The sequence below is a fragment of the Pristiophorus japonicus genome, unplaced genomic scaffold (genome assembly GCF_044704955.1).
Source record: "Pristiophorus japonicus isolate sPriJap1 unplaced genomic scaffold, sPriJap1.hap1 HAP1_SCAFFOLD_1264, whole genome shotgun sequence".
In the NCBI taxonomy this organism is placed as follows: domain Eukaryota; kingdom Metazoa; phylum Chordata; class Chondrichthyes; family Pristiophoridae; genus Pristiophorus; species Pristiophorus japonicus.
Genome location: NW_027250930.1, coordinates 43,082 through 70,914, shown reverse-complemented (window position 1 = coordinate 70,914; position 27,833 = coordinate 43,082). Strand labels below are relative to the sequence as shown.

Genomic DNA, 27,833 nt, shown 5'->3' with positions numbered 1-27,833 from the left:
GGGGAACGGTTGTTTCTGGGACTGGAGGGAGGTATACAGTGGTGTTCCCCAGGGATCGGGACTGGGACCACTGCTTTTCCTGATATATATTAATGACCTGGATGTGGGTGTACAGGGCACAGATGACACAAAACTTGGAAGTATAGTGAACAGTGAGGAGGGTAGTGAGAGAGGACATAGACAGGCTGGTGGGAGGGGCAGGCACGGGGCAGATGGAATTTAACACAGAAAGGTGTGAATGATGCGTTTTGGTCGGAAGAATGAGGAGAGGCAATATAAACTAAAGGGTACAATGCAAAAGGGGGTGCATGAACAGAGAGAGCTGGGGGTGTATGGGCACAGATCACTGAAGGTGGCAGGGCAGGTTGGGGAACTGGTTATGGGATCCTGGGTTTCATAAATATAGGCACAGAGTACTGCCCGTGGGAATGATGATGGATCTGTATAAAACACGGGTTCGGCCCCAGCTGGAGTATTGTGTCCAATTCTGGGCCCCGCACTGTAGGAAGGATGTTCCGGCCTTAGAGAGGGTGCAGAGGGGATTTCCGAGAATGGTTCCCGGGATGAGGGACTTCAGTGACGGGGATAGACTGGAGAAGCTGGGGTTGTTCTCCTTGGAGCAGAGAAGGTTGAGAGGAGATTTGATCGAGGTGTTCACAATCATGAGGGGTCTGGACAGAGGTCGAGAGAGACTGTTCCATTGGGGGAAGGGTCGAGAACCAGAGGGGACAGATTTAAGGCTATTGGGAGAAGAACCAGAGGCGATATTAGGAAAAAAAATGTTACGCAGTGAGTGGTTAAGATTTAGAGGCAGGATTACTGAGAGCGGGGGCGGGGTTACTGAGAGCGGGGGCGGGGTTACTGAGAGCGGGGGCGGGGTTGCTGAGAGCGGGGGCGGGGTTGTTGAGAGCGGGGGCGGGGTTACTGAGAGCGGGAGGCGGGGTTACTGAGAGCGGGAGGTGGGGTTACTGAGAGCGGGGGCGGGGTTGCTGAGAGCGGGGGCGGGGTTGCTGAGAGCGGGGGCGGGGTTACTGAGAGCGGGGGCGGGGTTACTGAGAGCGGGGGCGGGGTTACTGAGAGCGGGGGCGGGGTTACCGAGAGCGGGGGTGGGGATACTGAGAGCGGGGGAGGGGTTACTGAGAGCGGGGGAGGGGTTACTGAGAGCGGGGGCGGGGTTACTGAGAGCGGGGGTGGGTTTACTGAGAGCGGGGGTGGGGTTACTGAGAGTAGGGGCGGGGTTACTGAGAGCGGGGGTGGGGTTACTGAGAGCGGGGGTGGGGTTACTGAGAGCGGGGGCGGGGTTACTGAGAGTGGGGGCGGGGTTACTGAGAGCGGGGGCGGGGTTACTGAGAGCGGGGGTGGGGTTACTGAGAGCGGGGGTGGGGTTACTGAGAGCGGGGGCGGGGTTACTGAGAGTAGGGGCGGGGTTACTGAGAGCAGGGGTGGGGTTACTGAGAGCGGGGGCGGGGTTACTGAGAGCAGGGGTGGGGTTACTGAGAGCGGGGGCGGGGTTACTGAGAGCGGGGGCGGGGTTAGAGAACAGGGGCGGGGTTACTGAGAGTGGGAGCGGCGTTACTGAGAGCGGGGGCGGGGTTAGAGAACAGGGGTGGGGTTACTGAGAGCGGAGGTGGGGTTACTGAGAGTGGGGGCGGGGTTACTGAGAGCGGGGGCGGGGTTAGAGAACAGGGGTGGGGTTACTGAGAGCGGGGGTGGGGTTACTGAGAGCGGGGGTGGGGTTACTGAGAGCAGGGGTGGGGTTACTGAGAGCGGGGGTGGAATTACTGAGACCGGGGGCGGGATTACTGAGAGCGGGGGTGGGATTACTGAGAGCGGGGGCGGGGTTAGAGAGTGGGGGTGGGGTTAGAGAGCGGGGCGGGGTTAGAGGGGGCATGGGGTTAGAGTGGGGGCGGGGTTAGAGTGGGGGCGGGGTTAGAGTGGGGGCAGGGTTAGAGAGCGGGGGCGGAGTTAGAGTGGGGGCGGGGTTAGAGTGGGGGCGGGTTTAGAGAGGGGGCGGGGTTAGAGAGAGGCGGGGTTAGAGAGGGGGCGGAGTTAGAGAGGGGGGCGGGGTTAGAGAGGGGTGGCGGGGTTAGAGAGGGGGCGGGGTTAAAGAGGGGGCGGGGTTAGAGAGGGGCGGGGTTAGAGAGGGGCGGGGTTAGAGAGGGGGACGGGGTTAGAGAGGGGGCGGGGTTAGAGAGGGGGCGGGGTTCGAGAGGGGGCGGGGTTAGAGAGGGGGCGGGGTTAGAGAGGTGGCGGGGTTAGAGAGGGGGCGGGGTTAGAGAGGGGACGGGGTTAGGGAGGGGGTGGGGTTAGGGAGGGGGCGGGGTTAGAGAGGGGGCGGGGTTAGGGAGGGGGCGGGGTTAGGGAGGGGGCAGGGTTAGAGAGGGGGTGGGGTTAGGGAGGGGACGGGGTTAGAGAGGGGGCGTGGTTAGAGAGGGGGCGTGGTTAGAGAGGGGGTGTGGTTAGGGAGGGGGTGGGGTTAGAGAGGGGGCAGGGTTAGAGAGGGGGTGGGGTTAGGGAGGGGACGGGGTTAGAGAGGGGGTGGGGTTAGGGAGGGGGCGGGGTTAGAGAGGGGGCGGGGTTAGGGAGGGGGTGGGGTTAGAGAGGGGGCGGGTTTAGAGAGGGGGTGGGGTTAGAGAGGGGTTGGGGTTAGAGAGGGGGCGGGGTTAGAGAGGGGTGGGGTTAGGGAGGGGGCAGGGTTAGAGAGGGGCGGGGTTAGAGAGGTGGCGTGTTCCTGCTCTGACACCGTTATCTGGAAGCTGTGTGGCGACACACTGTATACAGATTGGGAGATGTTGGGCTGTGACTGTCTTCCTGTCTGTGTGGAGCGAAGGTTTGCCGTGAACTGTCCCTTACCTTCACAGTGTGACTCGGAACACCGGAACCCTCCCCGCTGACAGACACTGCAAAAGAAATGGTCAAACAGTAAAGTTTACACCTGTACAATTCAGCAGCAACTTGTGGATCAGAGCGGGGCTGAAGGTTAGAGTGGGTGATCGCAGCCCAGAAACACACAGACTTTACATCAGGGAAACAGGGCATTCCGCCCAGCAGGTCCATGTCGGCCTTTACCTTCCAACCACACCGATATTCGTGGTCATTCCGGCACCGTTACAGAGGGTCAGTGCGTATACAGGCGGTCAGGGCGGATACATAGGCGGGCAGTGCGGCAACAGGCGGTCAGTGCGTATACAGGCGGTCAGTACGTATACAGGCGGTCAGGGCGGATACAGGCGATCAGGGCAGGTACAGGCGGTCAGGGCATATACAGGCGGTCAGGGCATATACAGGCGGTCAGGGCGGAGTGGTCAGTGTGGACACAGACGGTCAGGGCGGAGCGGTCAGTGTGGACACAGGCGGTCAGCGCAGATACAGGCGGTCAGCACGGATACAGGCGGTCAGGGCGGAGCAGTCAGTGTGGACACAGGCGGTCAAGGCGGATACTGGCGGTCAGGGCGGAGTGGTCAGTGTGGACACAGGCGGTCAGGGCGGATACAGGCGGTCAGGGCGGAGTGGTCCATGTGGACACAGGCGGTCAGGGCAGATACAGGCGGTCAGCACGGATACAGGCGGTCAGGGCGGAGTGGTCAGTGTGGACACAGGCGGTCAGGGCGGATACAGGCGGTCAGGGCGGAGTGGTCCGTGTGGACACAGGCGGTCAGGGCAGATACAGGCGGTCAGCACGGATACAGGCGGTCAGGGCGGAGTGGTCAGTGTGGACACAGGTGGCCAGGGTGGATACAGGCGGTCAGGGAGGAGCGGTCCGTGTGGATACAGGCGGTCAGGGCGGAGCGGTCCGTGTGGACACAGGTGGTCAGGGCGGAGCGATCCGTGTGGACACAGGCGGTCAGGGCAGAGTGGTCCGTGTGGACACAGGCGGTCAGGGCGGAGTGGTCAGTGTGGATACAGGCAGTCAGGGCGGACTGGTCCGTGTGGATATAGGCGGTCAGGGCGGAGTGGTCAGTGTGGACACAGGCGATCAGGGCAGAGCGGTCCGTGTGGACACAGGCGGTCAGTGCAGATACAGGCGGTCAGCACGGATATAGGCGGTCAGGGCGGAGCATTCAGTGTGGACACAGGCGGTCAGGGTGGATACAGGCGGTCAGGGCGGAGCGGTCCGTGTGGACACAGGCGGTCAGGTCGGAGCGGTCAGTGTGGATACAGGCGGTCAGGGCGGAGCGGTCAGTGTGGACACAGGCGGTCAGGGCAGAGTGGTCCGTGTGGACACAGGCGGTCAGGGCGGAGTGGTCAGTGTGGACACAGGCGGTCAGGGCGGAGTGGTCAGTGTGGACACAGGCGGTCAGGGCGGAGCGGTCCGTGTGGACACAGGCGGTCAGGGCGGATACAGGCAGTCAGGGTGGACTGGTCCGTGTGGATATAGGCGGTCAGGGCGGAGTGGTCAGTGTGGACACAGGCGGTCAGGGCAGAGCGGTCCGTGTGGACACAGGCGGTCAGTGCAGATACAGGCGGTCAGCACGGATATAGGCGGTCAGGGCGGAGCATTCAGTGTGGACACAGGCGGTCAGGGTGGATACAGGCGGTCAGGGCGGAGCGGTCCGTGTGGACACAGGCGGTCAGGTCGGAGCGGTCAGTGTGGATACAGGCGGTCAGGGCGGAGCGGTCAGTGTGGACACAGGCGGTCAGGGCGGAGCGGTCAGTGTGGACACAGGCGATCAGGGCGGATACAGGCTTTCAGGGCGGAGCATTCAGTGTGGACACAGGCGGTCAGGGCGGATACAGGCGGTCAGGGCGGAGTGGTCAGTGTGGACACAGGCGGTCAAGCCGGATACAGGTGGTCAGGGCGGATACAGGCGGTCAGGGCGGAGCAGTCAGTGTGGACACAGGCGGTCAGTGCGTATACAGGCGGTCAGTGCGTATACAGGCGGTCAGGGCAGATACAGGCGGTCAGTGCGGACACAGGCGGTCAGGGCAGATACAGGCGGTCAGTGTGGACACAGGTGGTCAGGGCAGATACAGGCGGTCAGGGAAGATACAGGCGGTCAGGGCAGATACAGGCGGTCAGGGCGGAGTGGTCAGTGTGGATACAGACGGTCAGGGCGGAGCGGTCAGTGTGGACACAGGCGGTCAGCGCGGATACAGGCGGTCAGGGCGGAGCGGTCAGTGTGGACACAGGCGGTCAAGGCGGATACTGGCGGTTAGGGCGGAGTGGTCAGTGTGGACACAGGCGGTTAGGGCGGATACAGGCGGTCAGGGCGACGTGGTCCGTGTGGACACAGGCGGTCAGGGGAGAGTGGTCAGTGTGGACATAGGCGGTCAGGGCGGAGTGGTCCGTGTGGACACAGGCGGTCAGGGTGGAGTGGTCAGTGTGGACACAGGCGGTCAGGCGGAGTGGTCAGTGTGGACACAGGCGGTCAGGGCGGAGCGGTCCTTGTGGACACAGGCGGTCAGGGCAGATACAGGCGGTCAGGGCGGACTGGTCCGTGTGGATATAGGCGGTCAGGGCGGAGTGGTCAGTGTGGACACAGGCGGTCAGGGCAGAGCGGTCCGTGTGGACACAGGCGGTCAGCGTGGATACAGGCGGTCAGCACGATACAGGTGGTCAGGGCGGAGCATTCAGTGTGGACACAGGTGGTCAGGGTGGATACAGGCGGTCAGGGCGGAGCGGTCCGTGTGGACACAGGCGGTCAGGTCGGAGCGGTCAGTGTGGATACAGGCGGTCAGGGCGGAGCGGTCAGTGTGGACACAGACGGTCAGGGCGGAGCGGTCAGTGTGGACACACTGATCAGGGCGGATACAGGCGGTCAGGGCGGAGCATTCAGTGTGGACACAGGCGGTCAGGGCGGATACAGGCGGTCAGGGCGGAGCAGTCAGTGTGGACACAGGCGGTCAGGGCGGATACAGGTGGTCAGGGCGGAGCAGTCAGTGTGGACACAGGCGGTCAGGGCGGACACAGGCGGTCAGGGCGGACACAGGCGGTCAGGGCGGACACAGGCGGTCAGGGCGGAGCGGTCAGTGTGGACACAGGTGGTCAGTGTGGATACAGGCGGTCAGGGCGGATACAGGGGGTCAGGGCGGATACAGGGGGTCAGGGCGGATACAGGGGGTCAGGGCGGAGCGGTCAGTGTGGACACAGGTGGTCAATGCGGATATAGGGGGTCAGGGCGGAGCGGTCAGTGTGGACACAGGCGGTCAGGGCGGAAACAGGCGGTCAGGGCGGAACGGTCAGTGTGGACACAGGCGGTCAGGGCGGATACAGGTGGTCAGGGCGGATACAGGTGGTCAGGGCGGAGCGGTCCGTGTGGATACAGGCATTCAGGGCGGAGTGGTCAGTGTGGACACAGGCGGTCAGGGCAGAGTGGTCCGTGTGGACACAGGCAGTCAGGGCGGAGCGGTCCGTGTGGACACAGGCAGTCAGGGCGGATACAGGCGATCAGCACGGATACAGGCGGTCAGGGCGGAGTGGTCCATGTGGACACAGGCGGTCAGGGCGGATACAGGCAGTCAGCGCGGATACAGGCGGTCAGTGTGGACACAGGCGGTCAGGGCGGAGCGGTCAGTGTGAACACAGGTGGTCAAGGCGGAATGGTCAGGGCGGAGCGGTCAGTGTGGACACAGGCGGTCAGGGCGGAGCGGTCAGTGTGGACACAGGCGGTCAGGGCGGACACAGGCGGTCAGGGCGGAGCGGTCAGTGTGGACACAGGCGGTCAAGGCGGAGTGGTCAGGGCGGAGCGGTCAGTGTGGACACAGGCGGTCAGAGCGGATACAGGCGGTCAGGGCGGAGTGGTCAGGGCGGAGCGGTCAGTGTGGACACAGGCGGTCAGGGCGGAGCGGTCAGGCCGGAGCGGTCAATGTGGACACAGGCGGTCAGTGTGGATACAGGCGGTCAGTGTGGACACAGGCAGTCAGGGCGGAGTGGTCAGTGTGGACACAGGCGGTCAGGGCGGATACAGCCGGTCAGGGCGGATACAGGCGGTCAGGGCTGATACAGGCGGTCAGGGCGGATACAGGCGGTCAGGGCGGCCACAGGCGGTCAGGGCGGATACAGGCGGTCAGGGTGGCCCAGCTGACTCGCTGGCTCCAGGGCGGGAGAGAGGGTGACAGCTCCCAGTCCCATCGCCATGACCATCGCCCGGCTGGTCTCACTGCAGCAGGCCGGAGCCCAGAGACCGCACGGCCCAGCGGCCGGAACGTCCCCTCAGCCTGTCGGGGCGGCGGGAGGACACAGACTCTGGTTGTGAGAGCACGGCTGTGGCGTTGCCGGGGTGACCAGTGAGCACACTCCCTGGGCTGGGCCGCAGTGTGCTGATAGTTTTCCAGGTGAGCACAGGGGCTGAAAGTGAACTCCTTCACAGCCTCCGACAGTGCGGCACTCCCTCAGTACCGCCCCTCCGACAGTGCGGCACTCCCTCAGTACCGCCCCTCCGACAGTGCGGCACTCCCTCAGTACCGCCCCTCCGACAGTGCAGTGCTCCCCCAGTACTGTCCCTCCGACAGTGCGGCGCTCCCTCAGTACTGCCCTCCGACAGTGCGGCACTCCCTCAGTACTGCGCCTTCGACAGTGCAGTGCTCCCTCAGTACTGCGCCTTCGACAGTGCGGCACTCCCTCAGTACTGCGCCTTCGACAGTGCAGTGCTCCCTCAGTACTGACCCTCCGACAGTGCGGCACTCCCTCAGTACTGTCCCTCCGACAGTGCGGCACTCCCTCAGTACTGCGCCTTCGACAGTGCGGCACTCCCTCAGTACTGACCCTCCGACAGTGCGGCACTCCCTCAGTACTGCGCCTTCGACAGTGCGGCACTCCCTCAGTACTGCCCCTCCGACAGTGCGGCACTCCCTCAGTACCGCCCCTCCGACAGTGCAGTGCTCCCTCAGTACTGCGCCTTCGACAGTGCGGCACTCCCTCAGTACTGCGCCTTCGACAGTGCGGCACTCCCTCAGTACCGCCCCTCCGACAGTGCAGTGCTCCCCCAGTACTGTCCCTCCGACACTCCCTCAGTACCGCCCCTCCGACAGTGCGGCACTCCCTCAGTACTGCCCCTCCGACAGTGCGGCACTCCCTCAGTACTGCCCCTCCGACAGTGCGGCACTCCCTCAGTACTGCCCCTCCGACAGTGCGGCACTCCCTCAGTACTGCCCCTCCGACAGTGCGGCACTCCCTCAGTACTGCGCCTTCGACAGTGCGGCACTCCCTCAGTACCGCCCCTCCGACAGTGCAGTGCTCCCTCAGTACTGTCCCTCCGACAGTGCAGTGCTCCCTCAGTACCGCCCCTCCGACAGTGCAGTGCTCCCCCAGTACAGCCCCTCCGACAGTGCAGTGCTCCCCCAGTACTGCCCCTCCGACAGTGCGGCACTCCCTCAGTACTGCCCCTCCGACAGTACGGCGCTCCCTCAGTACTGCCCCTCCGACAGTGCAGTGCTCCCTCAGTACTGTCCCTCCGACAGTGCGGCGCTCCCTCAGTACTGCCCCTCCGACAGTGCAGCACTCCCTCAGTACTGCCCCTCCGACAGTACAGCACTCCCTCAGTACTGCCCCTCCGACAGTGCGGCACTCCCTCAGTACTGTCCCTCTGACAGTGCGGCACTCCCTCAGTACTGCCCCTCCGACAGTACGGCACTCCCTCAGTACTGCCCCTCCGACAGTGCGGCACTCCCTCAGTACTGCCCCTCCGACAGTGCGGGGCTCCCTCAGCACTGCCCCTCCGACAGTGCGGCACTCCCTCAGTACTGCCCCTCCGACAGTACGGCACTCCCTCAGTACTGCCCCTCCGACAGTGCAGTGCTCCCTCAGTACTGTCCCTCCGACAGTGCGGCACTCCCTCAGTACTGCCCCTCCGACAGTGCGGCACTCCCTCAGTACTGCCCCTCCGACAGTACGGCACTCCCTCAGTACTGCCCCTCCGACAGTGCAGCACTCCCTCAGTACTGCCCCTCCGACAGCACTCCCTCAGTACTGCCCCTCCGACAGTGCGGCACTCCCTCAGTACTGCCCCTCCGACAGTGCGGCACTCCCTCAGTACTGCCCCTCCGACAGCACTCCCTCAGTACTGTCCCTCCGACAGTGCGGCACTCCCTCAGTACTGCCCCTCCGACAGTGCGGCACTCCCTCAGTACTGCCCCTCCGACAGTGCGGCACTCCCTCAGTACTGCCCCTCCGACAGCACTCCCTCAGTACTGCCCCTCCGACAGCACTCCCTCAGTATTGCCCCTCCGACAGCACTCCCTCAGTACCGCCCCTCCGACAGCACTCCCTCAGTACTGCCCCTCCGACAGCACTCCCTCAGTACTGCCCCTCCGACAGTGCAGCACTCCCTCAGTTACTATCGCCCAGGCCTCGAGTGTGACCATACTCACCACACGTTACAACGGTGGTGGATCCTTGCTCCAGCTGCGTAACCTTGGTGCCGATCCTCCTGCGAAATGTTGCTGATCCATGGGATTGGTGAGCTGTGTAAGGAACAGCGACAGTCTTCGGGATACACACACACCGCATCCTGCATAATCTGGACAACAATTAACGTTACTCACGCACTTTGCCAGGACCAATACCGAAAGCCAGTTCACTATTAATGGCATGACTCGGGAAAGTATGGATGAGCAGAGGGACATCGCGGTCCATATACACAAATCCTTAACCTTGGCCAGGCAAGTTGATGAGGTGGTTAAACAAGCATATGGGCTACTTGAGTCTATAAATAAGGACATAAGAATTAGGAGGGAGTCGGCCATTCGGCCCCTCGAGTCTGCTCCGTCATTCAATGAGATCACGGCTGATCTTCGACCTCAACTCCACTTTCCCGCCCGATCCCCATATCCCTTAATATCCAAATATCTATCACTCTCGGCCTTGAATATACTCAGCGACTGAGCCTCCACAGCCCTCTGGGGCAGAGAATTCCAAAGATTCACCCCCCTCTGAGTGAAGAAATTCCTCCTCATCTCAATCCTAAATGGCCGAGCCCTTATCCTGAGACTGACCCCTGGTTCTAGACTCCCCAGCCCAGGGGAAACATCCTCCCTGCTTCTACCCTGTCAAGCCCTGTAATAACGTTGTATGTTTCAATGAGATCACCTCTCATTCTTCTAAACTCCAGAGAGTATAGGTCCAGTCTACTCAATCTCTCCTCATAGGACAATCCCCCGTCCCAGGAATCAATCTGGTGAACCTTCGTTGCACTCCCTCTATGGTAAGTATATCTTTCCTTAGGTAAGGAGACCGACACTGTACACAATACTCCAGGTTGGGTTATTGTGTTCCCAACACAGATGAGACTGCACACAGGGAGGTTAAATTAACAGTGACCTCAGTCTTTACTAAGACACTCCAGGGTGAGGAACAGGCCTTAGGGGCCGGCTTATATACAGTGCTCCCAAGGGATGCTGGGATCCCTTGGGACTTCAGGGGATGAGCTCCCTGGTGGCAGAACATGGGAGTGCATGCTTTACAGATACACAACATCACTCCCCCCCCCAAAGTCAAAGTGAAAACTATTTACAAGGTGAGGCTGCCGGGAGCCTTTCTTTCCCTGGTGGACCGCCTCGGTACAAATGTCTGTTCTGGTGTGTTGGCTGTGCCCTCGCTGGGCTGGTGTGTTGTTGGCCCTGCAGGGCTGCTGGGTGAGCCTGGCCTTGCAGGGCTGTTGGGCGAGCCTGGCCTTGCTGGGCTGTTGGGCGTGATGGGTTCGATTTCCTGGTCCGGGGTGGTGTCGTTGATCCTTTGAGTGTGTGTTGTGGGCTCGAGAAAGGTGGTGTCTGCTGTGGGTTGTTCAGGGCAGTCTGTGAACCGCAGCCTCGTTTGGTCCAGGTGCTTTCTGCAAATTTGTCCATTGTCTAGTTTGACTACAAACACCCTACTCACTTCTTTAGCTATCAATGTGCCCGTGATCCACTTGGGACCATGTCCATAGTTTAGCACATACACAAGGCCATTCAGATCAATTTCCCGTGACACAGTGGCGTGACCATCGTTTACATTTTGTTGCTGCCGCCTGCTCGCTACCTGATCATGCAGGTTGGGGTGAACCAGCGAGAGTCTGGTTTTAAGTGTCCTTTTCATGAGTAGCTCAGCCGGGGGCACCCCTGTGAGCGAGTGGGGTCTCGTGCGGTAGCTGAGCAGTACTCGGGACAGGCGGGTTTGGAATGAGCCTTCTGTGACACGTTTAAGGCTCTGTTTGATGGTTTGTACTGCCCGCTCTGCCTGTCCATTGGAGGCTGGTTTAAACGGGGCCGAGGTGACATGTTTGATCCCATTGCGGGTCATGAACTCTTTAAATTCGGCACTGGTGAAACATGGCCCGTTGTCACTGACCAGTATGTCAGGCAGGCCGTGGGTGGCAAACATGGCCCTCAGGCTTTCAATGGTGGCGGTGGCGATGCTTCCCGACATTATTTCACATTCAATCCATTTTGAAAAAGCATCCACCACCACCAGGAACATTTTACCGAGAAACGGGCCCGCATAGTCGACATGGATCCTCGACCATGGTCTGGAGGGCCAGGACCACAAACTTAGTGGTGCCTCTCTGGGCGCATTGCTCAACTGAGCACACACGCTGCATTGCCATACACAGGACTCTAAGTCAGAGTCAATACCGGGCCACCACACGTGGGATCTGGCTATCGCTTTCATCATTACTATACCCGGGTGTGTGCTGTGGAGATCCGAGATAAATGTCTCCCTGCCCTTTTTGGGTAGCACTGCGCGGTTACCCCACAACAGGCAGTCTGCCTGAATGGACAGCTCGTCCTTTCGCCGCTGGAACGGCTTGATTGGTTCTTGCATTTCAACAGGGATGCTGGCCCAGCTCCCATGCAGTACACAGTGTTTTACTGGGGACAGCAGAGGATCTTGGCTGGTCCAAGTCCTAATCTGGCGGGCCGTGACAGGTGATTTATCATTTTCAAACGCTTCCATGACCATCAATAAGTTTGCAGGCTGCGCCATTTCCACCCCCGTGGTGGGCAATGGTAGCCGACTGAGAGCATCCGCACAGTTCTCGGTGCCTGGCCTGTGGCGGATGGTATAGTTATACGCTGATAGCGCGAGTACCAACCTTTGTATGCGGGCTGAGGCATTAGTATTTATCCCCTTGTGTTCAGTAAACAGGGATATGAGGGGCTTGTGATCAGTTTCCAGCTCAAATTTGAGGCCAAACAGGTATTGATGTATTTTCTTTACCCCGAACACACACGCTAATGCCTCTTTCTCAATCATGCTGTAGGCCCTCTCGGCCTTAGACAAGCTCCTGGAGGCAAAGGCGACAGTTTGCAACTTCCCCGCAATGTTAGCTTGTTGTAATACACACCCGACTCCGTACGACGACGCATCACATGCTAGCACAAGTCTTTTACACGGGTTATACAATACAAGCAGCTAGTTGGAGCATAAAATGTTTCTGGCTTTCTCAAAAGCAATTACTTGTTTTTTCCCCCATACCCAGTTCTCACCTTTGCGCAATAACACATGTAGGGGCTCTAAGAGGGTGCTTAACCCCGGTAGGAAGTTACCAAAATACTTGAGGAGTCCCAGGAACGACCGCAGCTCCGTGACGTTCTGTGGCCTGGGTGCGTTCCTGATAGCCTCTGTCTTGGTGTCCGTGGGCCGAATGCCTTCCGCCGCGATCTTTCTCCCAAAAAACTCCACTTCTGTTGCCGTGAAGACGCATTTCGACCTGTTCAGCCGCAGCCCTACGTGATCCAGTCGCTGGAGGACCTCCTCCAGGTTTTGTGGGTGCTCGGCGGTGTCCCGACCCGTGACCAATGTGTCGTCCTGAAAGACCACCGTGTGTGGTACCGACTTGAGTAGGCTCTCCATGTTTCTCTGGAAGATCGCTGCAGCCGACTGAATTCCAAACGGGCATCTGTTGTAGATGGACAGTCCCTTGTGTGTGTTGATGCAGGTGAGGCCCTTCGAAGACTCCTCCAGCTCCTGCGTCATGTAGGCCGAAGTCAGGTCGAGCTTGGTGGGCTCCCTTGGGACTTCAGGGAATGCACTCCCTGGTGGCGGAACATGGGAGTGCGTGCTTTACAGATACACAACAGCGGTCTCCCCAGGGCCCGATATAATTGCAGTACGTCTTTACTCTTATACTCAAACCCTCCTGTATTAAAGGCCAACATCCCATTTGCTTTAATCACTTGCTGTACCTGCATGTTAACTTTCAGTGATTGGTGTACAAGGAACCCAGGTCCCTCTGAACACCAACATTTCCCAATCTCTCACCGTTTAAACAATACTCTGCTTTTCTATTTTCCCACCAAAGTGGATAACGTCACATTTTCCCACATTATATTCCATTTGACATGTTCTTGCCCACTCACTGAGCCGTCTATATCCCCTTGGAGCCTCTTTGCATCCTCCTCACAACTTACATTCCCACCGAGCTTTGTATCATCAGCAAACATGGATATATTACACTCGGTTCCCTCATCCAAATCATTGATACAGATTATGAATCGAGGAATAGAATGTAAGGCAAGCGATCCTGCTGGAACGTTATCAATCACTGGTTCGGCCTGAGCCGGAGTTTTGTGACCAATTCAGGCCCCACACCAGGAAAGCTGTAAAGGCCAGAGAAAGGGTACAGAGGGCGTTTGCCGGGGAGTTCCCAGGGATGAGGGACCTCAGCTGTGAGGAGAGGTTGGGAATGTTGAGACTGTTTTCCTTGGAACAGAGAAGGTGAAGAGGTGACCCAATCGAGGTTTTCAGGATGGTGAGCGGTTTGGACAGAGTAACTCGGGACAAAGTATTCCCTCTGGTGATCGGGTCAGTAACCAGAGGTCGTCGATTCAACATCATCGGCAACAGATGGAGAGGGGAGACGAGGAGAGAGGCTTTCCCTCAGAGGTGACGGGATCAGGAACGCTCGACCTGGAACGGTGCTGGGAGCTGATTTTGAAGGGAGTTGGATGGTCCTGGAGGATGAGGAATTACAGGGATACGGACACAGAGGGGGGGGGGGACTGACCACGAGCTCTCTGAACCGGCACAGGCCCGACGGGCCGAATGGCCTCCTCCAGTGCTGTATAAATGCTAATTGATATTGTTGCTGTGTTGGCCTGTAGTATACACCCATCAATAGCTCCTCTATTATTCCTTAATTCTAACCAAATAGATTCTGCCTTTGGCCCCTCAAGTACGTCATCACTTTCCAGTGTTATACAGTATCTTTGATCAATACTGCCCCCACCCCCAACCTCATTCTAGCCAGGATTTGTATGTTCCCCAATCCTGCTCTTGTTTGAGCCAGGTTTCTGTTATTGCCACGACATCATAATCCACCTGGCAGTTTGTGCCTGCAGCTCACCGCAGTATTCACCGTGTTACTCACCGCACAGCTCACCGCGGTATTCACCGTGTTACTCACCGCACAGCTCACCGCGGTATTCACCGTGTTACTCACCGCACAGCTCACCGCGGTATTCACCGTGTTACTCACCGCACAGCTCACCGCGGTATTCACCGTGTTACTCACCGCACAGCTCACCGCGGTATTCACCGTGTTACTCACCGCACAGCTCACCGCGGTATTCACCGTGTTACTCACCGCGCAGCTCACCGCGGTATTCACCGCACAGCTCACCGCGGTATTCACCGTGTTACTCACCGCACAGCTCACCGCGGTATTCACCGCACAGCTCACCGCGGTATTCACCGCACAGCTCACCGCGCAGCTCACCGCAGTATTCACCGTGTTACTCACCGCACAGCTCACCGCGGTATTCACCGTGTTACTCACCGCACAGCTCACCGCGGTATTCACCGTGTTACTCACCGCACAGCTCACCGCGGTATTCACCGTGTTACTCACCGCACAGCTCACCGCGGTATTCACCGTGTTACTCACCGCACAGCTCACCGCGGTATTCACCGTGTTACTCACCGCACAGCTCACCGCGGTATTCACCGCACAGCTCACCGCACAGCTCACCGCGGTATTCACCGTGTTACTCACCGCACAGCTCACCGTGTTACTCACCGCACAGCTCACCGCGGTATTCACCGCACAGCTCACCGCGCAGCTCACCGTGTTACTCACCGCACAGCTCACCGCGGTATTCACCGTGTTACTCACCGCACAGCTCACCGCGGTATTCACCGTGTTACTCACCGCACAGCTCACCGCGGTATTCACCGTGTTACTCACCGCACAGCTCACCGCGGTATTCACCGTGTTACTCACCGCACAGCTCACCGCGGTATTCACCGCGCAGCTCACCGCGGTATTCACCGTGTTACTCACCGCGGTATTCACCGTGTTACTCACCGCACAGCTCACCGCAGTATTCACCGTGTTACTCACCGCACAGCTCACCGCGGTATTCACCGTGTTACTCACCGCACAGCTCACCGCGGTATTCACCGTGTTACTCACCGCACAGCTCACCGCAGTATTCACCGTGTTACTCACCGCACAGCTCACCGCGGTATTCACCGTGTTACTCACCGCGGTATTCACCGTGTTACTCACCGCACAGCTCACCGCGGTATTCACCGTGTTACTCACCGCACAGCTCACCGCGGTATTCACCGTGTTACTCACCGCACAGCTCACCGCGGTATTCACCGTGTTACTCACCGCACAGCTCACCGCGGTATTCACCGTGTTACTCACCGCACAGCTCACCGCGGTATTCACCGTGTTACTCACCGCACAGCTCACCGCGGTATTCACCGTGTTACTCACCGCACAGCTCACCGCGGTATTCACCGCACAGCTCACCGCACAGCTCACCGCGGTATTCACCGTGTTACTCACCGCACAGCTCACCGCGGTATTCACCGTGTTACTCACCGCACAGCTCACCGCGGTATTCACCGTGTTACTCACCGCACAGCTCACCGTGTTACTCACCGCACAGCTCACCGCACAGCTCACCGTGTTACTCACCGCACAGCTCACCGCACAGCTCACCGCGGTATTCACCGTGTTACTCACCGCACAGCTCACCGCGGTATTCACCGTGTTACTCACCGCACAGCTCACCGCGGTATTCACCGTGTTACTCACCACGCAGCTCACCGCGTTACTCACCGTGTAACTCACCGCGTTACTCACCGTGTTACTCACCGCGGTATTCACCGCACAGCTCACCACGATACTCACCACGATACTCACCACGATACTCACCGTGTTACTCACCGTGTTACTCACCGCACAGCTCACCACGATACTCACCACGATACTCACCGTGTTACTCACCGTGTAACTCACCGCGCAGCTCACCGCGCAGCTCACCGCGGTATGTGCATTTCAGAGAATCAGGAAACAGTTAGAGCACAGGAGGCCATTCGGCCCATCGAGCCTGTGCCCGCTCTCTGCAGGAGCACCTCAGCCAGTCTCACTGCCCCACCCTTTCCCCGTGGCCCTGCTAATTGTTTACTTTCAGGTACTTATCCAACTCCTTTTTGAAAGCATCTATGCACAGACACTCTAACTAACCCTGCCTTAGTCTGCTTAGCATTTCCCCGTCTGATCTCTCCATCCCATTAAATTTCCATTCTTCGTTTAGCTTGGAGTCAACTTGGAGCCGCTACTGGCCAATGACCTGCCCAATGGACAAAGACACACCGTTCATAAACCTGACACACAGATGGGTACAGAGCACACAGACACACCTGCCCAGATGGACAAGAGAACACAGACACACCTGCCCAGGTGGACACAAAGAACACAAACTCACCTGCCCAGGTGGACACAAAGAACACAGACACATCTGCTCAGGTGGGTACAGAGAACACAAACTCACCTGCCCAGGTGGACACAAAGAACACAGACACATCTGCCCAGGTGGGCACAGAGAACACAGACACACCTGCCCAGGTGGACACAGAGAACACAGCCACACCTGCCCAGGTGGACACAGAGAACACAGACACACCTGCCCAGGTGGACACAGAGAACACAGGCACACCTGCCCAGGTGGGCACAGACTCACCTGCCCAGGTGGACACAGAGAACACACACCTGCCCAGGTGGACAAGAGAACACAGACGCACTTGCCCAGGTGGCACAGACTCACCTGCCCGGGTGGACAAGAGAACACAGACACACCTGCTCAGGTGGACAAGAGAACACAAACTCACTTGCCCAGGTGGACACAAAGAACACAGACACATCTGCGCAGGTGGGCACAGAGAACACAGACACACCTGCCCAGGTGGGCAGAGAACACAGACACACCTGCCTAGATGGGCAGAGAACACAGACACACCTGCCCAGTTGGACACAGAGAACACAGACACATCTGCCCAGGTGGACACAGAGAACACAGACACACCTGCCTAGATGGGCAGAGAACACAGACACACCTGCCCAGGTGGACACAGAGAACACAGACACACCTGCCCAGGTGGACACAGAGAACACAGACACACCTGCCCAGGTGGACACAGAGAACACAGACACACCTGCCCAGGTGGACAGAGAACACAGACACACCTGCCCAGGTGGACACAGAGAACACAGACACACCTGCCCAGGTGGACACAGAGAACACAGACACACCTGCCCAGGTGGACACAGAGAACACAGACACACCTGCCCAGGTGGACACAGAGAACACAGACACACCTGCCCAGGTGGACAAGAGAACACAGACACACCTGCCCAGGTGGACAAGAGAACACAGACGCACCTGCCCAGGTGGACAAGAGAACACAGACACACCTGCCAGGTGGACACAGAGAACACAGACACACCTGCCCAGGTGGGCACAGACTCACTTGCCCAGGTGGACACAGAGAACACACACCTGCCCAGGTGGACAAGAGAACACAGACACACCTGCCCAGGTGGACAAGAGAACACAGACGCACCTGCTCAGGTGGCACAGACTCACCTGCCCAGGTGGACGCAGAAAACACAGACACACCTGCCCAGGTGGACAAGAGAACACAAACTCACTTGCTCAGGTGGACACAAAGAACACAGACACATCTGCACAGGTGTGCACAGAGAACACAGACACACCTGCCCAGGTGGGCAGAGAACACAGACAACCTGCCTAGACGGGCAGAGAACACAGACACACCTGCCCAGTTGGACACAGAGAACACAGACACATCTGCCCAGGTGGTCATAGAGAACACAGACACACCTGCCCAGGTGGGCACAGACACACCGGCCCAGGTGGACAAGAGAACACAGACTCACCTGCCCAGTAGGCACAGACTCACCTGCCCAGTAGGCACAGACTCACCTGCCCAGGTGGACAAGAGAACACAGACACACCTGCCCAGGTGGCACAGACTCACCTGCCCAGGTGGACAAGAGAACACAGACTCACCTGCCCAGGTGGACAAGAGAACACAGGCACACCTGCCCAGGTGGCACAGACTCACCTGCCCAGATGGACAAGAGAACACAGGCACACCTGCCCAGGTGGACAAGAGAACACAGACACACCTGCCAAGGTGGACAAGAGAACACAGGCACACCTGCCCAGGTGGCACAGACTCATCTGCCCAGATGGACAAGAGAACACAGACACACCTGCCCAGGTGGCACAGACTCACCTGCCCAGGTGGACAAGAGAACACAGACACACCTGCCCAGGTGGACGCAGAACACATGGACACACCTGCCCAGGTGGGTACAGAGAACACAGACACACCTGCCCAGGTGGACAAGAGAACACAGACACACCTGCCCAGGTGGGTACAGAACACACAGACACACCTGCCCAGGTGGACACAGAACACACAGACACACCTGCCCAGGTGGGTACAGAACACACAGACTCACCTGCCCAGGTGGACACAGGCAGCCTGGCTCACAGGCCTCCTGCTGACATTCCACTTCAGGTTGAAGATCGGAGCAGGTGCGTGGGCAGACGTTGGCACAGGTGCTGAAGGTTTGGTTTTCTGGACAGCCTAGAAAACCAGTCGGATAGGTGTTAACAAAGTACTACCATCGTAACCTAAACCTCTATTGCAGTAAACCATCAAACCTTACTGTAGTAGAATGATACCGCACAGAAGGAGGCCATTTAAGCCCCTTGGTCTCTTCGGTAGAATCATAGAAATTTACAGCACGGAAGGAGGCCATTCGGCCCATCGTGTTCGCGCCGGCCGACAAAGAGCTACCCAGCCTAATCCCACTTTCCCTCTCGGTCCGCAGCCCTGTGGGTTACGGCACTTCAGGTGCACATCCAGGTACTGTTTAAATGTGGTGAGGGTTTCTGCCTCTACCACTCTTTCAGGCCGTGAGTTCCAGACCCCCACCACCCTCTGCGTAAAGAAGCTCCCCCTCAAATCACCTCTAAACCTTCCAACAACCACCTTAAACCTATGCCCCCTCGTAATAGGCCCCTCCACCAATGGAAATAGACCCTTACTATCCACTGTGTCCAGGCCCCTCAATATTTTGTACACCTTGAGAGGTCTCCTCTCAATCTCCTCTGTTCCAATGAGAACAAACCCAGCCTATCCAATCTGTCCTCATAACTAAGATTCTCCATTCCAGGCAGAATCCTAATAAATCTCCTCTGCACCCTCTCTAGTGCAATCATGTCCTTCCTATAATACGTCGACCAGAACTGCACGCAATACTCCAGCTGTGGCCTAACCAAAGTATTATACAATTTAAGCATAACCTCCCTGCTCTTATATTCTATGCCTTGGCCAATAAAGGCAAGCATTCCGTATGCCTTCTTAACCACCTTATCCACTTGGCCTGCTACTTTCAGGGATCTGTGGACAAGCACTCCAAGGTCCCTTTGATCATCTACACTATTAAGTGGCCTACCACTTAATGTGTATACATACCCTTTCCTTATTAGCCCTCCCAAAGTGCATCACCTCACACTTCTCTGAATTACATTCCATTTGCCACTGCTCTGCCCACCTGACCAGTAGATTGATATCCTCCTGCAGCCCATGACTTTCCTCTTCATTATCAACCACACAGCCAATTTTAGTGTCGTCTGCAAACTTCTTAATCATACTCCCTATATTCAAATCTAAATCATTGATATATACCACAAAAAGCAAGGGACCCAGTACTGAGCCCTGCGGAACCCCACTGGAAACACCCTTCTAGTCACAAAACATCCATCAGCCATTACCCTTTGCTTCCTACCTCTGAGCCAATGTTGGATCCAACTTGCCACTTTGTCCTGGATCCCATGGACTTTTACCTTCATGACCAGTCTGCCATGTGGGACCTTATCAAGAGCCTTGCTAAAGTCCATATACACTACATCGTACGCACTACTCTCATCGACCCTCCTGGTTACCTCCTCAAATAATTCAATCAGGTTAGTCAAACACGATCTTCCCTTAAGAAATCCGTGCTGACTGTCCCTAATTAATCCTCGTCTTTCTAAATGTAAATTTGTCCTTCAGGATTTTTTCCAATAATTTCCCCACCACTGAGGTCAGGCTGCCAGGCCTGTAATTACTCGGCCTATCCCTTTCTCCCTTCTTAAACAAGGGTACTACATTAGCAGTCCTCCAATCCTCCGGCACCATGCCCAGATCCAAAGAGGACTGGAAAATGATGGTCAAGGCCTCTGCTATTTCCTCTTTTACTTCACTCAACAGCCTGGGATGCATTTCATCCGGGCCTGGGGACTTATCCACTTTCAAAGCTGCTAAACCCCTTAATACTTCCTCTCTCACTATATTTATTTCATCCAGAATATCACACTGCTCCTCGATAGCAGTATCTGCATTGCCCCTTTCCTTTGTGAAAAGTATTCGTTAAGAACCCTACCAACATCTTCCACCTCCACACAAAGATTACCCTCATGGTCTCTAATAGGCCCTACCCTTTCTTTAGTTACCCTCTTACTCTTAATATATTTATAGAACATCTTTGGGTTTTCATTAATTTTACTGGCCAAGAATGTTTCGAGCTCTCTCTTAGCATTCCTAATATCATTTTTAATTATACCTCGAAACTTTCTATATTCCTCCAGCGATTCTATAGTATTTATTCATTTGTATATGACAAAAGCTTCCTTTTTTTTCTTTATCCTCCCCTGTAAGTCCCTAGACATCCAGGGGGCTCTCGAATTATTATTCCCAGCCTTTTTCTTTAAGGGCACATGTTTGGCCTGAGCCCTCCGGATCTCCTCCTTGAATGCCTCCCACTATTCCGACACTGATTTACCCACAAGTAGCTGTTTCCAGTCCACTGTGGCCAAATCACTCCTTAACTTAGCAAAATTAGCTTTTCCACAATTCGGAACTTTTATTCCTGGTCTATCCTTGTCCTTATCCATAACTATCTTGAATCTGACTGAATTATGGTCACTTCTATTAAAAAGTAGGACCTCAAAAGTAGTAATCTTGGGATTGCTACCAGTGCCACGTGCTAGTCAGAGTAGGAATCACAGGATAGCTCAGATGAATACGTGGCTTGAGCAGTGGTGCAGCAGGGAGAGATTCAAATTCCTGGGGCATTGGAACAGGATCTGGGGGAGGTGGGACCAGTACAAACCGGACAGTCTGCACCTGGGCAGGATCGGAACCAATGTCCTAGGGGGGGTGTTTGCTAGTACTGTTGGGGAGGAGTTAAACTAATATGGCAGGGGGATGGGAACCAATGCAGGGAGTCAGAGGGAAACAAAAAGGAAACAAAAGCAAAAGACAGAAAGGAGATGAGGAAAAGTGGAGGGCAGAGAAACCCAAGGCAAAGAACAAAAAGGGCCAATGTACAGCAAAATTCTAAAAGGACAAAGGGTGTTAAAAAAACAAGCCTGAAGGCTTTGTGTCTTAATGCAAGGAGTATCCGTAATAAGGTGGATGAATTAACTGTGCAAATAGATGTTAACAAATATGATGTGATTGGGATTACAGAGACGTGGCTCCAGGATGATCAGGGCTGGGAACTCAACATCCAGGGGTATTCAACATTCAGGAAGGATAGAATAAAAGGAAAAGGAGGTGGGGTAGCATTGCTGGTTAAAGAGGAGATTAATGCAATAGTTAGGAAGGACATTAGCTTGGATGATGTGGAATCTATATGGGTAGAGCTGCAGAACACCAAAGGGCAAAAAACGTTAGTGGGAGTTGTGTATAGACCTCCAAACAGCAGTAGTGATGTTGGGGAGGGCATTAAACAGGAAATTAGGGGTGCATGCAATAAAGGTGCAGCAGTTATAATGGGTGACTTTAATATGCACATAGATTGGGCTAGCCAAACTGGAAGCAATACGGTGGAGGAGGAATTCCTGGAGTGCATAAGGGATGGTTTTCTAGACCAACTAGGGGGGAGGCCATCTTAGACTGGGTGTTGTGTAATGAGAGAGGATTAATTAGCAATCTCGTTGTGCGAGGCCCCTTGGGGAAGAGTGACCATAATATGGTGGAATTCTACATTAGGATGGAGAATGAAACAGTTAATTCAGAGACCATGGTCCAGAATTTAAAGAAGGGTAACTTTGAAGGTATGAAACATGAATTGGCTAGGATAGATTGGCGAATGATACTTAAGGGGTTGACTGTGGATGGGCAATGGCAGACATTTAGAGACCGCATGGATGAACTACAACAATTGTACATTCCTGTCTGGCGTAAAAATAAAAAAGGGAAGTTGGCTCAATCGTGGCTATCTAGGGAAATCAGGGATAGTATTAAAGCCAAGGAAGTGGCATACAAATTGGCCAGAAATAGCAGCGAACCCGGGGACTTTGAGAAATTTAGAACTCAGCAGAGGAGGACAAAGGGTTTGATTAGGGCAGGGAAAATGGAGTACGAGAGGAAGCTTGCAGGGAACATTAAGACAGATTGCAAAAGTTTCTATAGATATGTAAAGAGAAAAAGGTTAGTAAAGACAAACGTAGGTCTCCTGCAGTCAGAATCAGGGAAAGTCATAACGGGGAACAAAGAAATGGCAGACCAATTGAACAAGTACTTTGGTTCGGTATTCACTAAGGAGGACACAAACAACCTTCCGGATATAAAAGGGGTCAGAGGGTCTAGTAAGGAGGAGGAACTGAGGGAAATACTTATTAGTCGGGAAATTGTGTTGGGAAAATTGATGGGATTGAAGGCCGATAAATCCCCAGGGCCTGATGGACTGCATCCCAGAGTACTTAAGGAGGTGGCCTTGGAAATAGCTGATGCATTGACAGTCATTTTCCAACATTCCATTGACTCTGGATCAGTTCCTATCGAGTGGAGGGTAGCCAATGTAACCCCACTTTTTAAAAAAGGAAGGAGAGAGAAAACAGGGAATTATAGACCGGTCAGCCTGACATCGGTAGTGGGTAAAATGATGGAATCAATTATTAAGGATGTCATAGCAGCGCATTTGGAAAGAGGTGACATGATAGGTCCAAGTCAGCATGGATTTGTGAAAGGGAAATCATGCTTGACAAATCTTCTGGAATTTTTTGAGGATGTTTCCAGTAGAGTGGACAAGGGAGAACCAGTTGATGTGGTATATTTGGACTTTCAGAAGGCTTTCGACAAGGTCCCACACAAGAGATTAATGTGCAAAGTTAAAGCACATGGGATTGGGGGTAGTGTGCTGACATGGATTGAGAACTAGTTGTCAGACAGGAAGCAAAGAGTAGGAGTAAATGGGTACTTTTCAGAATGGTAGGCAGTGACTAGTGGGGTACCGCAAGGTTCTGTGCTGGGGCCCCAGCTGTTTACATTGTACATTAATGATTTAGACGAGGGGATTAAATGTAGTATCTCCAAATTTGCGGATGACACTAAGTTGGGTGGCAGTGTGAGCTGCGAGGAGGATGCTATGAGGCTGCAGAGTGACTTGGATAGATTAGGTGAGTGGGCAAATGCATGGCAGATGAAGTATAATGTGGATAAATGTGAGGTTATCCACTTTGGTGGTAAAAACAGAGAGACAGACTATTATCTGAATGGTGACAGATTAGGAAAAGGGGAGGTGCAACGAGACCTGGGTGTCATGGTACATCAGTCACTGAAGGTTGGCATGCAGGTACAGCAGGCGGTTAAGAAAGCAAATGGCATGTTGGCCTTCATAGCAAGGAGATTTGACTACAGGGGCAGGGAGGTGTTGCTACAGTTGTACAGGGCCTTGGTAAGGCCACACCTGGAGTATTGTACACATTTTTGGTCTCCTAACTTGAGGAAGGACATTCTTGCTATTGAGGGAGTGCAGCGAAGGTTCACCAGACTGATTCCTGGGATGGCGGGACTGACCTATCAAGAAAGACTGGATCAACTGGGCTTGTATTCACTGGAGTTCAGAAGAATGAGAGGAGACCTCATAGAAATGTTTAAAATTCTGATGGGTTCAGACAGGTTAGATGCAGGAAGAATGTTCCCAATGTTGGGGAAGTCCAGAACCAGGGAACCCAGTCTAAGGATAAGGGGTAAGCCATTTCGGACCGAGATGAGGAGAAACTTCTTCACCCAGAGAGTGGTGAGCCTGTGGAATTCTCTACCACAGAAAGTTGTTGAGGCCAATTCACTAAATATATTCAAAAAGGAGTTAGATGAAGTCCTTACTACTCGGGGGATCAAGGGGTATGGTGAGAAAGCAGGAATGGGGTACTGAAGTTGCATGTTCAGCCATGAACTCATTGAATGGCGGTGCAGGCTAGAAGGGCCGAATGGCCTACTCCTGCACCTATTTTCGATGTTTCTATGTTTCTGCCCATCAACTTAAATCTGTGTCCTCTGGTTGCCGATCCTCCTGCCAGTCTAACAAAACCCCTCCTGGTTTTAACACCCCCCCCCCACTCGAGCTCCCACCTGGGCAGGGCGTCTGGTTGCACTCCGCTGTTTGAACTGTCCCTCCCTCACAGGCCGGGCCGTCCACGGTCCTTCCACAGCTACGACTGCGAATGTGCTGGCCTTGCCCACAGCTGGTGGAGCACTTGCTCCACACGGACCAGGCGCTCTGCTCCTCACACAGCGACTCACTGCAGTCAAACGTCCCATTAACACACGTACTGCAACAGAGAGAGGCACCTCTTCAACAAAGGGGAACTACAGGCCGGTCAGCCTAACGTCGGTGGTGGGGAGGCTTATACCGACAATAAGCACAGACAAAATGATGTGTCACTAGGAGAAATATGGGTTAATAAATGAACCCATTGAAGGCAAATCATGTTTGACTAACTTCGGTCATTTGAATGAGACGTTAAACCGAGGCCCCGTCTGCTCTCTCAGCTGGATGTAAAAGATCCCAGGGCACTATTTTGAAGATGAGCAGGGGAGTTATCCCCGGTGTCCTGGGCCAATATTTAACCATCACTAAAACAAATGTTCTGGTCATTATCACATTGCTGTGTGTGGGAGCTTGCTGTGCACGAATTGACTGCCATGTTTTCTACATTACAACGGTGACTATACTCCAAAAAACAGTTCATTGGCTGTAAAGCACTTTGGGAAATCCTGACCTCATGAAAGACACGGTATAATGCAAGTCTTCCACTCGATAGAATTCTTTGATGAAGTAACAGAGAGGGTTCATGAGGATGGTGTGGTTGTTGTGTGTATGAACTTTCAAAAGGCATTTGATAAAGTGCCACATAATAGGCTTGTTAGTAACATTGGAGCCTGTGGGATTAAAGGGACAGTAACAGTGTGGATTACAAACTTGGCTGAGGGACAGAGATTCGGGAGTGGTGGTGAACAGTTGTATTTTGGAGTGCAGGGAAGTTTAACAGTGGTGTTCCCCAGGGGGGGGGATTGGGACCACTGCTTTTTTGATCTATATTAGTGATCTGGACGTGGGTACACAGCGCACAATTTCAATCTTTGCAGATGACAAGAAACTTGTAAATGCAGTGAAGAGTGAGGGAGATAGTGACAGATTTCAGGAGGACAGGGACAGGCTGGGGGAATGGGCAGACGGAATTTAACGCAGAGAAGTGCGAAGTGATACATTCAGACACCAAGATCGAGGAGATATAAACTAAAGGACCCATTTTACCGGGGTGCAGGAACAGAGTGACCCGGGGGGTGTACACACAATCTCTGCAGGTGGCAGGGCAGGTTGATGAGGCTGTGATAAAAGCCCCCGGGATCCTGGGCTTTATAAACAGAGACACGGGTTAGGCCCCAGCTGGAGGCCTGTGTTCCGTTCTGGGCCCCGCACTTTATATAACCCCATGTATTCGCTTGAGTTTAGAAGATTAAGGGCTGATCTAATTGAGGAGTTTAAGATGTTAAAAGGATTCATTGGGGTAGATCGAGAGGAACTATTTCCGCTGGTGGGTGCAATCACAAACAAGGGAGGCATCGCCTTCAAATCAAGAAGCAATTGTTCCACAACGAGGGCAGTGGAGATCGGGAAAACTCGCCCCGAAACTGGAGATTTCAAGACCGAGATCGATAAGTGTTTTATCAGAAAATAACTTATATACTGCCTGACACAGCTCCAGGTATATACCCCCTCACACAGCCTCAGGTATATACACCCTCACACAGCCCCAGGTATATACACCCTCACACAGCTCCAGGTATATACTGCCTGACACAGCTCCAGGTATATACCCCCTCACACAGCTCCAGGTATATTCCACCTCACACAGCTCCAGGTATATACCGCCTCACACAGCTCCAGGTATATACCCCCTCACACAGCTCCAGGTATATACCCCCTCACACAGCCTCAGGTATATACCCCCTCACACAGCTCCAGGTATATACCGCCTCACACAGCCTCAGGTATATACCCCCTCACACAGCTCCAGGTATATACCGCCTCACACAGCTCCAGGTATATACCCCCTCACACAGCTCCAGGTATATACCGCCTCACACAGCTCCAGGTATATACCCCCTCACACAGCTCCAGGTATATACCCCCTCACACAGCCTCAGGTATATACCCCCTCACACAGCTCCAGGTATATACTGCCTCACACAGCCTCAGGTATATACCCCCTCACACAGCTCCAGGTATATACCGCCTCACACAGCTCCAGGTATATACCCCCTCACACAGCTCCAGGTATATACCGCCTCACACAGCTCCAGGTATATACTGCCTCACACAGCTCCAGGTATATACCGCCTCACACAGTCTCAGGTATATACCCCCTCACACAGCTCCAGGTATATACCCCCTCACACAGCTCCAGGTTTTTACCCCCTCACACAGCTCCAGGTATATACCACCTCACACAGCCCCAGGTATATACCCCTCACACAGCTCCAGGTATATACCCCCTCACACAGCTCCAGGTATATGCCCCCTCACACAGCTCCAGGTATATACCCCCTCACACAGCCTCAGGTATATACCCCCTCACACAGCTCCAGGTATATACCACCTCACACAGCTCCAGGTATATACCCCCTCACACAGCTTCAGGTACATACCCCCTCACACAGCTCCAGGTATATACCCCCTCACACAGCTCCAGGTATATACCCCCTCACACAGCTCCAGGTATATACCCCCTCACACAGCTTCAGGTACATACCCCCTCACACAGCTCCAGGTATATACCCCCTCACACAGCTCCAGGTATATACCACCTCACACAGCTCCAGGTATATACCCCCTCACACAGCTCCAGGTATATACCGCCTCACACAGCTCCAGGTATATACTGCCTCACACAGCTCCAGGTATATACCGCCTCACACAGCCTCAGGTATATACCCCCTCACACAGCTCCAGGTATATACCCCCTCACACAGCTCCAGGTATATACCACCTCACACAGCTCCAGGTTTTTACCCCCTCACACAGCTTCAGGTATATACCCCCTCACACAGCTCCAGGTATATACCCCCTCACACAGCTTCAGGTATATACCCCCTCACACAGCTCCAGGTATATACAACCTCACACAGCTCCAGGTATATACCACCTCACACAGCTCCAGGTATATACCACCACACACAGCTCCAGGTATATACCCCCTCACACAGCTCCAGGTATATACCACCTCACACAGCTCCAGGTATATACCCCCTC

The 27,833-nt window shown here is 55.1% G+C and overlaps 1 protein-coding gene across 1 annotated transcript in view; it reads right to left on the bottom strand.

Moving 5' to 3' along the window:
- Nucleotides 1–2,853: 2,853 nt before the first annotated feature.
- Nucleotides 2,854–27,833, bottom strand: part of LOC139242226 (SCO-spondin-like) — a gene marked incomplete at both ends in the record, with an annotated part of 65,045 nt that continues 40,065 nt past the window's right edge. The window contains 4 exons of the mRNA XM_070870286.1: nt 2,854–2,900; nt 9,310–9,458; nt 18,702–18,829; nt 24,650–24,849. Coding sequence (XP_070726387.1) covers nt 2,854–2,900; nt 9,310–9,458; nt 18,702–18,829; nt 24,650–24,849 — 524 coding nt within the window. The remainder of the gene's footprint in view (nt 2,901–9,309; nt 9,459–18,701; nt 18,830–24,649; nt 24,850–27,833) is intronic.